This window comes from Balaenoptera musculus, chromosome X (assembly GCF_009873245.2).
Source record: "Balaenoptera musculus isolate JJ_BM4_2016_0621 chromosome X, mBalMus1.pri.v3, whole genome shotgun sequence".
In the NCBI taxonomy this organism is placed as follows: domain Eukaryota; kingdom Metazoa; phylum Chordata; class Mammalia; order Artiodactyla; family Balaenopteridae; genus Balaenoptera; species Balaenoptera musculus.
The window spans coordinates 32,445,816-32,458,870 of NC_045806.1; the positions used below are offsets into that span (position 1 = coordinate 32,445,816).

Sequence of the window (13,055 nt, forward strand, 5' to 3'; positions counted from 1 at the left end):
GTCTCCTTTTTGCAGGCTGCAGGTTCGTAGTTCCCATTGTTTTTGGTGTCTGCCCCCAGTGGGTAAGGTTGGTTCAGTGGGTTGTGTAGGCTTCCTGGTGGAGGGGACTAGTGCCTGTGTTCTGGTGGATGAGGCTGGATCTTGTCTTTCTGGTGGGCAGGTCCATGTCCGGTGGTGTGGTTTGGGATGTCTGTGACCTTATTATGATTTTAGGTAGCCTCTCTGCTAATCGGTGGGGCTGTGTTCCTGTCTTGCTAGTTGTTTGGCGTAGCGTGTCCAGCACTGTAGCTTGCTGGTCGTTGAATGGAGGTGGGTCTTGGCGTTGAGATGGAGATCTCTGGGAGATTTTCGCCGTCTGATATTACGTGCACCTGGGAGGTCTCTGGTGGACCAATGTCCTAAACTTGGCTCTCCCACCTCAGAGGCACAGGCCTGACGCCCAGCCGGAGCACCAAGACCCTGTCATCCACACGGCTCAGAATAAAAGGGAGAAAAAAAGAAAGAAAGAAAGAGAGCAACCAAACCAAAAAACAAATCCACCAGTGGTAACAAGTGCTAGAAACTATACTAAAAAAAAAAAGAAATGGACAGAAAGAACCCGAGGACAGATGGTAAGAGCACAGCTATACAGACAAAGTCACACACAGAAGCATACACATACACACTCACAGAAAGAGAAAAAGGAAAAATATATATATATAGTTGCTTCCGATGTCCACCGTCTCAATTTGTGATGATTTGTTGTCTATTCAGGTGTTCCACAGCTGCAGGGTACATCAAATTGATTGTGGAGATTTAATCCGCTGCTTCTGAGGCTGCTGGGAGAGATTTCCCTTTCTCTTCTTTGTTTGCACAGCTCCTGGGGGTCTTCTTTGGATTTGGCCCCGCCTCTGCCTGTAGATCGCCTGAGGGCGTCTTTTCTTCTGCTCAGACAGGACTGGGTTAAAGGAGCAGCTGCTTCGGGGGCTCTGGCTCACTCAGGCCGGGGGGAGGAAGGGGTATGGAGCAGCAGAGGCCGGCAAGACATTGCACTAGCCTGAGGCGCGCCGTGCGTTCTCCCGGGGAAGTTGTCCCTGGATCACGGGACCCTGGCAGTGGCGGGCTGCACAGGCTCCCGGGAACGGCAGTGTGGAGAGTGAGCTGTGCTCGCACACAGGCTTCTTGGTGGCGGCAGCAGCAGCCTTAGCATCTCATGCCCGTTTCTGGCGTCCACACTGATAGCCGTGGCTCGCACCCGTCTCTGGAGCTCGTTTAGGTGGCGCTCTGAATCCCCTCTCCTCACGCACCAGGAAACAAAGAGGCAAGAAAAAGTCTCTTGCCTGTTTGGCAGCTCCAGACCTTTTCCCGGACTCCCTCCCAGCTAGCCGTGGCGCTCTAGCCCCTTTCAGGCTGTGTTCACGCCGCCATCCCCAGTCCTCTCCCTGGGGCCTGACCTCCGAAGCCGGAGCCTCAGCTCCCAGCCCCCGCCCGCCCCGGCAGGTGAGCAGACAACCCTCTCGGGCTGGTGAGTGCTGGTCGGCACCGCTCCTCTGTGCGGGAACTTCTCTGCTTTGCCCTCCGCACCCCTGTTACCGTGCTCTCCTCCGTGGCTCCGAAGCTCCTCCCCCCCCCCTTCCCGCCATCCCCCGTCTCCGCCAGTGAAGGGGCTTCCTAGTGTGTGGAAACCGTTCCTCCTTCACAGCTCCCTCCCACTGGTGCAGGTCCTGTCCCTATTGTTTTGTCTCTGTTTTTTCTTTTTTCTTTTGCCCTACCCGGGTATGTGGGGAGTTTCTTGCCTTTTGGGAGGTCTGAGGTCTTCTGCCAGCGTTCAGTAGGTGTTCTGTAGGAGTTGTTCCACGTGTAGATGTATTTCTGATGTATTTGTGGGGAGGAAGGGGATCTCCACGTCTTACTCTTCTGCCATCTTGAAGGTTTTCTCTATTTTTGTATGTCTCAAAACTTGTTTTATTTACCTTTTGATTTCTTCTTTGGTCCATTGGTTGGTCAGGAGTGTGTTGTTTAATTTCCATGTATTTGAAATTTTTCTGGCTTTCCTCCAGTTATTGATTTCTGCCTTCATAACATAGTGTTTGTAAAAGATGCTTGATAAAATTTCTGTCTTCTTGAATTTGTTGAGACTTATTTTGTGGCCTACCATATGATCAATCCTAGAAAAATTTTCTCTGTGCTTGAGAAGAATGTGTATTCTGTTGCTGTTGGATGGAATGTTCTATATATGTCTGTTTGATCCATTTAGTCTATAGTGTTATTGAAATCCACTGTTTCCTGATTGATTCTCTGTGTGGATGATCTATCCATTGCTGAGAGTGGGATATTAAAGTCAACAGGTGTTATTGTATTGCTGTTTCTCGTTTTATTTGTATTAGTATTTGCTTTATATATTTAGGTGCTCCAGTGTTGGATGCAAAAAGATTTACAATTGTTATATCTTCTTGATGAATTGACCCCATTTTCATTATATAATGACCTTCTTTGTCTCTCATGACTATATTTAGCTTAAAGTCTACCTTGTCTGATATTAGTATAGCTATCCCTGCTTTCTTTCAGTTACTACTTGCTTGGAATATCTATCACTTCATCCTATATGTGTCCTTTAAACTAAAGTTGAGTCTTTTGTAGACAGCATATCATTTGGATCTTGTTTTTTATCCATTCAGCCATTCTGTCTTTTGATTGGAGAATTTAATGCATTTATGTTTAAAGTAATTTTTGATAGGTATTGCCATTTTGTTCTCTTGAATTCTTCAGCCATTGTATTCTTCAGCTCTAAGATTTCTGGTTTTTTTTTTTTTTTGATAGTTTCCATTTCTTTCTTGAACTTTTTGTTTTGTTTGTGTACTGTTTTCCTAATTTTCTTTAGATGTCTATGTGTTCTTGTAGTTCACTGAAGTTCTTTAAGAGGATTATTCTGAATTCTTTCTCAGACAGCTTATAGACCTCTGTTACTTTAGGGTCAGTTATTGGAGCTTTATTAGTTTCTTTTGGTGGTGTTATGTTATGTTTACCTCTTTTCTTCGTGATCCTTGATTCCTTGTGTTGTTTAAACAGTCTCCTCCTCCAGACTTTACAGGTTCACTTCTGTAGGGAAAGACCTTCACCAGTCATGATAGCTTGAGGCTACTGGACAGGTCAGCTGGTAGCCTTCACAGTCAGCAGGGCTTGCTGTTGGGGTCTCTAGTTGGATGAGGCAATTGCTTGTGCTCTGAGGTTGGGGGGATGCCACTGGCTGGGCTCCACAGTTGGGTAGGCCTATTGGCTGGGCTCCATGTTCAAGCAGGACCACTGGGTGACCATCTCCCTGTTTGGGTGGGGCTACTGGTTTTGCTCAGCAGTCAGATGGGGCCACTAGCTGGCTTCTGCAATCACCTCCAGTTGGGTAAAGTCCCAGGCTGTGTTCACTGGTAGGGTGGTGCCACTGGTTGGATTCCATGATTGAGCAGGGCTGTGGGTTGGGTTTAGCAATCACCCCTGGTTGTGGGGAGTCTCAGACTGTGCTCCACCACCAAGTGGTACCGCTGGCTGGATTTTATGTTTAAGTAGGGCCCCAGGCAGGACGTATTGGTTCGACGTGGCCTCAGGCTGTGCTCTGCGATTAGGTGGGGCCGCAGACTGTGCCCTGAAGTTGAGCAGGGCTGCATTCTGGTGTTCCTGATCAGTAGACTGTGCTCTGCTGCTAGGCTGAGCTTCCTTGTTGGGTGGGATCACAGGCTATGCTTCTTGGTTGGACAGGATTACTGGCTGGGCTTCCTGCCTGGGCAAGGCCGCAGACTGTGTTCAGCAATTGGGCAGGGCCGTAGACTGGGCTCCTCTGCTTATCAGGGTTGTAAGGCTAGGATCCATGGCTGAGTGGGATTGTAGGCTGGGCTGTCCCTCTCTAGCAGTCCCATAGGCTGGGTTCCCTTGTCGCCCAGGGTCACTGTTCCAGCTCTCTGGTTTTGCAGGGCCAGTAGCTATGCTCAGCAGTTGGTCAGGGCTGCTGTCTTGGCTGCCTGATCAAGTGGGGCTATACGATGGGCTTGTGGCTGCTCTAGTTCCCTGGCCAGGCTTCCTGGAAGGAGAGAATGGAGGCTATGCTCAGCACTTGGGCGAGGCTGAGTATTTGCTTGCCTTCATAGGCTGGATGGTAGAACAGGCTTCATTTCCAGTCTGGCCCATTGATTGTGGGTCCAAATCAGGTAGAACTACCAACTGAGCTCCCTAGCCAGAAGGGGCCACTGGCTCAGCTCTGCAGACGGCCAGAGTTGCTGGCTGGGATCTTTGCTCAGGCACTGATATGAGCAGGAATGCCACTTGCCAGGGCCTGAGCACTGTTTGCTGTAAGCCCCGCCCCCCTTCTCCATCTCTCTCTGATCCCCAGTAGTCAAGCCCAGCAGATTCCTCTGGTGATCTCCATGAGGGAAGACCTGAGTGGGCCTCCTGGGAAGTGTCCCATATGCTGGGGGAGCTGGATGTCCACCTCGGGCTCTCTTTTCCCGTTATGGAATCCATATTCCCACTTCTCCCCACAGGGAGGAGGGTGATGTGGTCAGGGTATATCCAGTCCTCTCACCCTTCTAATGTGCTCCTTCTCAGTCTCTATTGTCCAGCAGGGTGCTTCAGCCTTACCCTCAGGTTCTAACATCTTCACAATGGAGTCTTCTCTATGCATAGTTGCTAGGTGGTCTTCTTGTGAGGGGGACTGAAGTTGGGAATGATCTATGTGACCATCTTGATGACATCACTCTCCTCTATATGCTTGACTTCAAGTGGATTATATATTCCTTAACGTAGTGATAAATTATGTCTTATAATTTTGCCTCTCTGGTGCTTAGCTCCATACTGGGAATGTGGCAGGTGAACAATAGATGTGTGGTAGTTCTGTGATTAAAGCCTGTGAGAAAATAAAGCATTATAGTATAAATTAGCTTCAGTGTATGTATTTTCATAAAGAAACAGAGTTGCTGCTCCTCCATGCACACCTGCATTTGCAATATGTATTTTTTTCCTCCAGAGTTTCTGTTGTCAGTAGCTCATAGTTATTGATTCATACTGTTTATTGGTAGTAACTCTGTGGGCTGCTTTGCTGCAGGGATAATTTGATTAGAGGTACTGCTGTTTGACACCATTCAGGAAAACGTTACACTATAAATGGTATTGGATTTGTCACAGAGTGACATTGAAGAGAAACCAGGGATAGGCAAACTAATAACATGCTAGCCTTGTTATTAAAATTGGGCCTTTTGGCATTTTTGTCCACCATTTTTTGTTGATATCACTGCGTTCCTAAGAGATAAGCTATGTGACCAATTTGATGACTTTTATTTGGCAAGGGCAGAAACTAATGCCAGATAAACAAGGTCATAGTAAGCTGATGTAGGGCCCATGCTTCCAGAATACTGTGTTTCTGTCCTCTGAGGTTAGATATCTGTTTTATTTAGGTAAGGGGGCAAGATTGGAATGCACTGAAATGAAATGCTCATGTTGACAACATAAGTTTTAATGGAACTTGAATCTGACTGTGTGTGTGCTGTGTTTTTTACAGTGAATCATCATCCAAGGACCTACCAGAGACCACAAGAAAACATGGGGAGAAGTAAGTTTCTCTTTACTTTTAAATAACTTAGATTCTCTCCACATTAATCCACTATATCCAGGAAATTAGATTTGCAACTCAAGGCTTGTATTTGGGTTTTTTTGGTTTGTTTGTTTGTCTGTTTTTTTGTGGGCACCTAAATCGTATTTCTGGTTAGTGTTAGAAAGGTTTCGTTTGAAGCAGGGCTGTGCAGAAAAAGACAACAGATCACACGTTGCTCACTGGAAAGGGTCTTTTTTTCCCCCTGCTCTTTTCTGGACATCTTCCAGTACAGGGAGAGAAGGCTCAAACATGATATTATATAAACCTGCCCTAATCCCAGCTTCTTTACAACTCTTAGCACAGTAACCCATATGCTGCTAATGGTTTCTGAGCCTTGCTGATAATAACATAAACAAAAATATGATGGTACTATGCAGCCAATGATAGTAGTAAAAAATTCATCTGTGAGCTTGACTTATAAATGGCTTTGGTTGCCCCTAAAATGTTTAAGCCTGGCATTAAGAAGCATTAGATGAATCCTTTTTATTTTTCTTTTCTCATAAGGCTATTATATGGGCAGTGAACAATAGACAAATTTAAGGTCATTTCTTTGTTAAGTTATTAATAACCAGCCACTGCAGTGACTTCATAAATAATTCTAATCAATGTAGACCATAAAAAATCTGATGCTATAAAGGACCTCAGAGGAAGACTTGGTGTTGGGTAAGTATAATGAGAAGAGTACTGGACATAGGTCAAAGACCTGAATTCAAGTTCTACCTCTACTATCTTGATCAAATCCTACCGTTCCCCTAAACTTGTTTGTTCATCTCTGAGGTGGGATTAATAACATTCTGCACTATTAGCCTCAGGAGACTGTGGTTGTCATAATGTGATAATATATATGAAAGCATGTTGAGAACTCTGAAGTATAATGGAAGAGTGCAGTGGTATGCTCATTGCTGTCCTTACTGAATAAGTATATCTTCATTGGTTATGTCTTTCAGTAGTTAAAATGAAGTTATTTGATCAGATGCCTCTGTAGGCAGCAGGGCTGGGACTAGGGTTGTGCAAGTGACAGAGAGTGCTTCCTTATGTTTATGCTCTAGGCATCTTTCTCGCCCCATGTCAGTATGGGCCCTGGTAGGCAGCCCCAAGGATTATAGATAGAAAATATCTTCGTGAACCTTGATGAGCCAGCTTTTGTGTGTTTTCTCCAGTGCTTCCCTGGGTATTCTGGTTCTTTCCCAACCTTCACAAAAGATACCAATCTCTGATAGTTTAGAAATTTTTAAAAAATGACTAAATAAAAAAAACTGGTCAAAGTTCTGGGACTAATCCATACCACATCCTAACTCCAAGTCAGCTGTCAACAGAACCTTCCAGAGTGACTCATCATGGTTTGATCCTCACTTTCTCCAAGCTTCAAGTGAATTTGGAGAATGTTGTGATGATTGGATTTCATCATGGCCATATGGCGAAGAAAGCTGCGCTGAGACAGGGCAACACATTCCTTCTTGTTTTCATTCTTCCTTTTCAGAATGGTCATCAGGTTATTAGCAGGGAGATCATTCAGTGCTTGCTTTAAAAGGCGCCCCACCAAGTATTTGTTTAAATGGTCAGGTAATTAATAGAGTTCTTGCTAAAGGACAGGGCATGGTACTGTAATCTGCAAAGATGGGCATGTTTCCAACCTGGAGATGAGATAAGGGAAGTGCTTCAAAAGAAATACTACTTTTACAAACACATGGAAGCCTGTAATAGCAGCATTTTGACTGTGTTAAGCACTTTAAAAACATCCTTAGAATCCTGAATCTCAAAGAATCTATCCTTTACACTCTAAGCTTTACTTAGTTTGTCTGATTATACTTGTTAATTGCTGAAAAAAAGGATGCTTAGTGAAAAAAGAGGTGCTTCTGTGGGCTCTTTTTTTCCTTTTCTGGCAGTGTACAATGGAGTTTTTAGTGGATTTGGCAAAGATTCTCACAAACATAGCTCAATGTGTCATACAAAGGGACAGCAGAGGAAAATATCACAAAGACGTGGCACTAGCCTCATTAATTAAGGAGCCATGAAAACAAAGAACACAGCTGGGAAACCATACAGTATAGATGAAAAATTAAAATGAAATTGAGGTGAATTTCTTTTAGTATTCTTTGATACTGGATGAAGAAATTATTTATAAATATGTGTTAAAGGACTCATTCTTTTATTTATGTGATATGAAAAAATTCATAAACAAATTCTTACAAATTGTGTCCGTTGTATGTGGCATTGAAATCCCATTTACTATATAGGGATTTAGTATTTAGCTAGAATTTAGTATTTAGGACTTTTATGAATATATAATTATTTTGATATTAACAAGTATCTGCAGAGCATTTCATAACTCGTACATATTTCTCCTTCATTATCTTATTTGAGTTGTAAGAGAACCCTATAATGTAAATAGGGATTATTATCTTCATTTTATGTATTATAAAACTGAGGGTCATGAGAGAGTCTTATCTAAAGTCCACAGTTTATAAATGAAGAGTCAGAAGACAAACCTAGGTCTCCTTATGTCATATCCAGTTTTTATTTTCTTCCAACAAATTGTATTCTGAACACCCTAGTCATCAGTGTATAAAGTTGATTAAAAACTTAGGAGCTATCTGATGCTGTGAAAGGTATGGAAGAAAATATTTTCTTAGAACTACGATGATATTCATGTTTCTCACAGCATGGGGGAGTGAGCAGATAGGAAAAGAGAAATGGCTCAGTGTTCATCAACATTTATGGTAACAGCTAAAACACGTGTGTCAGATAGTGGAGTGCCTCAAATATCAAAATCCTCTGAGCAGCGGTGGTCCATGGCTGCAGTAATTCAAAGGCAGCAGCAGTGATTGGCAGTCACCAAGCTAGATAACAAGATAATTCAACTCAGAAGCTTGCTGTACACTGCCCACAGTGGGAGGTGCCCAAAGTAAGGGGCGTAAGACACCACTTCTGTGGTGAAAGTCACCCTTCTTGATTGATAGGTTTTTATATTTGTGGTTCTTCATAACACAAAGAATAAAATACAGCATGGAATACCAGAACAGCATGTAGACAACAAGGGGAGATGCTGTTACAAAAAAACAACAGCATGTATAAATAAAATTATGTGTAAGATTTTAGTAGAGAATTAACGTTTTCACAAAGAAGAGAATGTAAGGATTTTGCAAATATGTATATATAGGCTTACCAAATATTATGTACATAATACTAGAGAGTATTTATCAGTAATCATCTTCAGATGGAAAGTAAAACTTTATCCTACCTTTTCATCCCCGCCCCTCCCCCTACCCCCCTGAATAACTGGTACATTCACGATAAAATGACAGAAGTCTCAGTATTCCACAAAGCAATTTCTTGGGAGTTGTCTTGCTAAAAAATTTGGGGGTTGTTTTTGTTACAATGTTTGAGTAGAATTTGACTTTGAATCACACCTATTTTCCATCTGATTTTTTTCTGTCAGAACACACTTCTCTTACTGCATATTTTAAGTGCTATAGCAGCAATTTATGGTATTTATTACTCTAATATGCAGTTATGATGGCTAATTTCACTGTCTTTACCTTAATAACAAAGCTTCTGGAAGAAATTCATCATGTTTCCTCAATCATAGCAAACCACAAGATGTTCCTACTTGTCTTTTACAAAATAGGAATAATATTTAGCCATGAATCTTCAAACTGATTAATTTTGCTTTGTTGTATAGAAAACAATATCTGGAATAGCTGAATGATAGCAGGCAGACAGGTCTTATTTGTGAAGAATAATTAACATAAAAATATAAAGATACCTTAGCATTTTTTCTGTTTCTCCTCTTTCAGTATTTAATCTTTGGAGATAGCTTTTACCTAGCCTAGGAGGTAACCCTAGGTCTATAAATTCTTAATCTGCAAAGTCAGTTTCCATCTTCATTTTCCATGCTTAATGGTAACATGCCCTTGATGTCCTAGTATACATGAACATATTGTTGTGCTGTAGAGAAACAGAGACAGTGCTACCAGTTACACTCTTTTTTTATTATTATTAAAACATAGCAGCATCATTCCTTTGGGTCACTGGACGTACTTGGCTCCTTTAGTTCAAAGAACCCAAACATGTCCCCTCCACTTACTAAGACTTAATGGAAGGAAAGATGGTTTATAGCTACCACAGTAAATTTCTAAGCTCTTTGAGTCACCGCTAAACTACTGTTCAGTTGAGGCCAATCCTAAACTTTCATTCTGAGCATACAGCTCCATGTTTTCAAACAGGGAATGAGTGTTCAAACTGACAAGCCTTGTAAAGTGACTGTCTCGTAATGTAGTGCCTAATTTTATTTGACAGCTCCCAGGTTTACAGTTCAAGTGAAGGCACACATTTAAAAACAATTATTTCATTTTCTGGCCTATATTAAATCTGAGAGTCTCTCTATTATGGTAGCATATTCATGCCTCTGCAGTTCAGATGATGTCACCAATTTATCGTAAACCCTTGTCTAGCTTCATAATTTTATAACAGTAAAACAAATCTGTTTGGGGCTGACAACAGCCATTATTTTTTCCTGGCAAGTTTTCCCATCAGAAAAAAAATGAGCTTACTATTTAAGGGTCAGGCTGCTTTTTTTTTTTTTTTTTAAACTCATTATAGTCCTTGATGCTTTTTGTCTTTGATGCAGTCCTCTCTGCCTTTTACCTATTCAAGAAGAAAATAACTTTGGTACGTAAGTTTAGAATGGTTTCTCAACCTTAGCACTACTGACATTTTTTTAAAAAATTGAGGCAAAACACATAATGTAGGCAAAACAATTCACATAACATAGAATTGACCATTTTAAAGTGTACAGTTTAGTGGCATTTGTACAGTCACAATGCTGTACAACTATCTTGTACCAAAACATTTCCATCACCTCCAAGGGAGACCCTCTACCCATTAAACAGTCAGTCTCTATTTCTCCCTTCCCAGGCCCTGGCAACCTGTGATCTGACTTCTAGCTCTGTGGATTTACCTATGCTAGATATTTCATTTAAATGGAATAATACAATATGTGCCCTTTTGTTGTGTCTGGCTTTTTTCACTTAGCATAATGGTTTTTAGGTTTATCCATGTTGTATAAGTACCTTATTCCTTTTTATGGCTGAATAATATCCCATTGTATGAATATACTACAATGTGATTAGTCATTCATCAGTTGGTGGACATTTGTGTTGTTTCCACCCTTTGGCTATTCTAAGTAGTGCTACTGTGAACCTCGATGTACAAGTTTTTGAGTATCTGTTCTCAGTTCTTTGGGGCATACATGTAGGAGTGACTATTGACATTTGGGACCAGGTAAGTCTTTGTCGTGGGGCCTCTCCCCACTACATGCCAGTGGCACCTACCCCCCCAAATTGTGAGAATCAAAAATGTATCCAGACACTGCCAAATGTTCCCTGGGGTGCAATGTCTCCCAAGATTGAAAACCACTGATTTAGAATAAAGGGAAGGAAATCTTTAGAGATAAGCCATAATTAACATATTATGATTTTCATAGAAGTAATTCAAGTCTAAAGGAGAGCACTAGAGTTGGCCCTCTGTGTCTGCAGGTATCCACGGGTTCCACATCCATGGATTCAACCAACCATGGATCAAAAATATTGGAAAAAAGTAAAAATTCCAGAAAGTTCAAAAAAGTGAAACTTGAATTTGCTGCATGCCAGCAACTATTTACATAGAGTTTACATTGTGTTTCCAACTATTTATGTATCACTTACATTGTATTAGTTATTATAAGTAATATAGAGATGATTTATAGTATATGAGAGGATGTGCATAGGTTATTTGCAAATACTATGCCGTTTCACATAAGGGACTTGAGCATCTGCAGAATTTGGTATCCATAGGGGGTCCTGGAATGAATCCCCCATGGCTACCGAGGGACAAATGTATATGGTTGTCAACAGAAATAATCAATAAACTGATCTATGATAGGAATAGAAAGTTTTATTTGAGCCAAACTAAGAACTGTAGCCCAGTAGACAGCAGCTCAGATAACTCTGAGGAACTAGTCTGGAGAAGCATGGTTTTCAGCACAGTTTTATATCTTGTCAGAACAAAGAACATCAAAGAAGTCAGGGATCCATTCCTTCAAGATTTCAAAACAACAGCCACAACAAATCAGCATATACACAGGGACTCAGTATGGCCTTCGCACCTGGGAAGGGAGTCTTATCATTGAAGGCATACCAGCATTGGTGACCCAGGAAGGGAGGCATTTCATCTTTATTTTTAACATGGACATTTTTTACTTCTGGCCAATGCACCCTTTTCTTTAAGGATTAAGGCAGATGTACAATGCATGTTTGATAGGCCACAAACAGGCTGTTTTAGTTAGCATAAAGTTCGAGTTAAATCATATATAAGCCAGAATGACTTTCCCATACCGCAGTATGTGAAATTTTCTTCCATTATGGTTCTAGAAACCAAGGTGTAGTCCTGGTCCTATAATCAAGCAGCTGTGTCCTTGGATAAGTCACTTAACCTCTGGATTTCAGTTTTCTTGTCAGTAAAATGAAGGGATTGAGATGGATCAGTGGTTTCCAGTGTTGCTCAGTGAAGCACCAGCTTTTCTAAAGGGGTCCCTGAGGAGCCACTATGAGAGAAGGGGAGGAAAAGAGAGCACTCCTGGTATGTAGTACCTCCCCTTCAGACAGAGCAAGCGAAAGTTTGAATTCTATCATTTCTAGAGCAAATTCACATGTAAATAACATTGATTTCACCAGCGAAAAGTCATTTCTGAAATCCATGTGCTAATTAACAAAGGCACTAATTTGTCAAGGAGACTCCATTTCTGAAATCCATCATGCTCTGCTGTTTGTGCACAGAAGAGAAAGATAGCTGAATACTATCTTTGAGTGCTGTCTGAACAACCACCTCTGAAATGTGGCTTTTTGATTAAATGTAGTATGTGTTCTATTAGGACAGTTATTCACTCCTAACATCTAGATTACAGCTAACTGTCACATAGATAATACCATACTATCTATGTTGACAGATTGTGAAGCATTCATTATAACATAGAGTTATATATTTAAAACTATATTTCATATTTGCTGAGTCTCTCTACATGCCTTTCCCCCCATTAAATGGTGATTGTTATAGTTGTTTCCATTTTCTTCCATATGGGACAGAACTGTAATCAGTGTAAATCAGATCCATAAGCTAAAAACAAAGTTTTATGGCTGTGACAACTATAAACTCTAAGACTAATGATATTCTTGTTGATAATAGTTGAGGCCCTAGTGATAGGAGAAATACCTATCTTTGGAATTCCCGTATTTTCATGATTCCACCTGATTGTGTGCTTAATTTTGTGCAAATTAGACCATTTTCTAATTCCATATTTGTTTGTTTCCTGTGGGTAAGGCACAGCCCCTAGTCTATAAATATCATGTGTTAGAGTACCATACCATACATTTAAACCAATTATTGCAATTACTAGCAATTGCTA

General features: G+C 41.4%; 1 protein-coding gene across 3 annotated transcripts in view; it reads left to right on the forward strand.

Moving 5' to 3' along the window:
• The window catches only part of PRRG1 (proline rich and Gla domain 1), a 160,114-nt gene that overhangs the window by 71,205 nt on the left and 75,854 nt on the right, over positions 1 to 13,055 (forward strand). For all 3 annotated transcript variants that reach the window (XM_036840380.1, XM_036840381.1, XM_036840379.1), the window contains exon 2: positions 5,522 to 5,572. In XM_036840380.1, coding sequence (XP_036696275.1) covers positions 5,563 to 5,572 — 10 coding nt within the window. In that variant the 5' untranslated portion in view covers positions 5,522 to 5,562. The remainder of the gene's footprint in view (positions 1 to 5,521; positions 5,573 to 13,055) is intronic.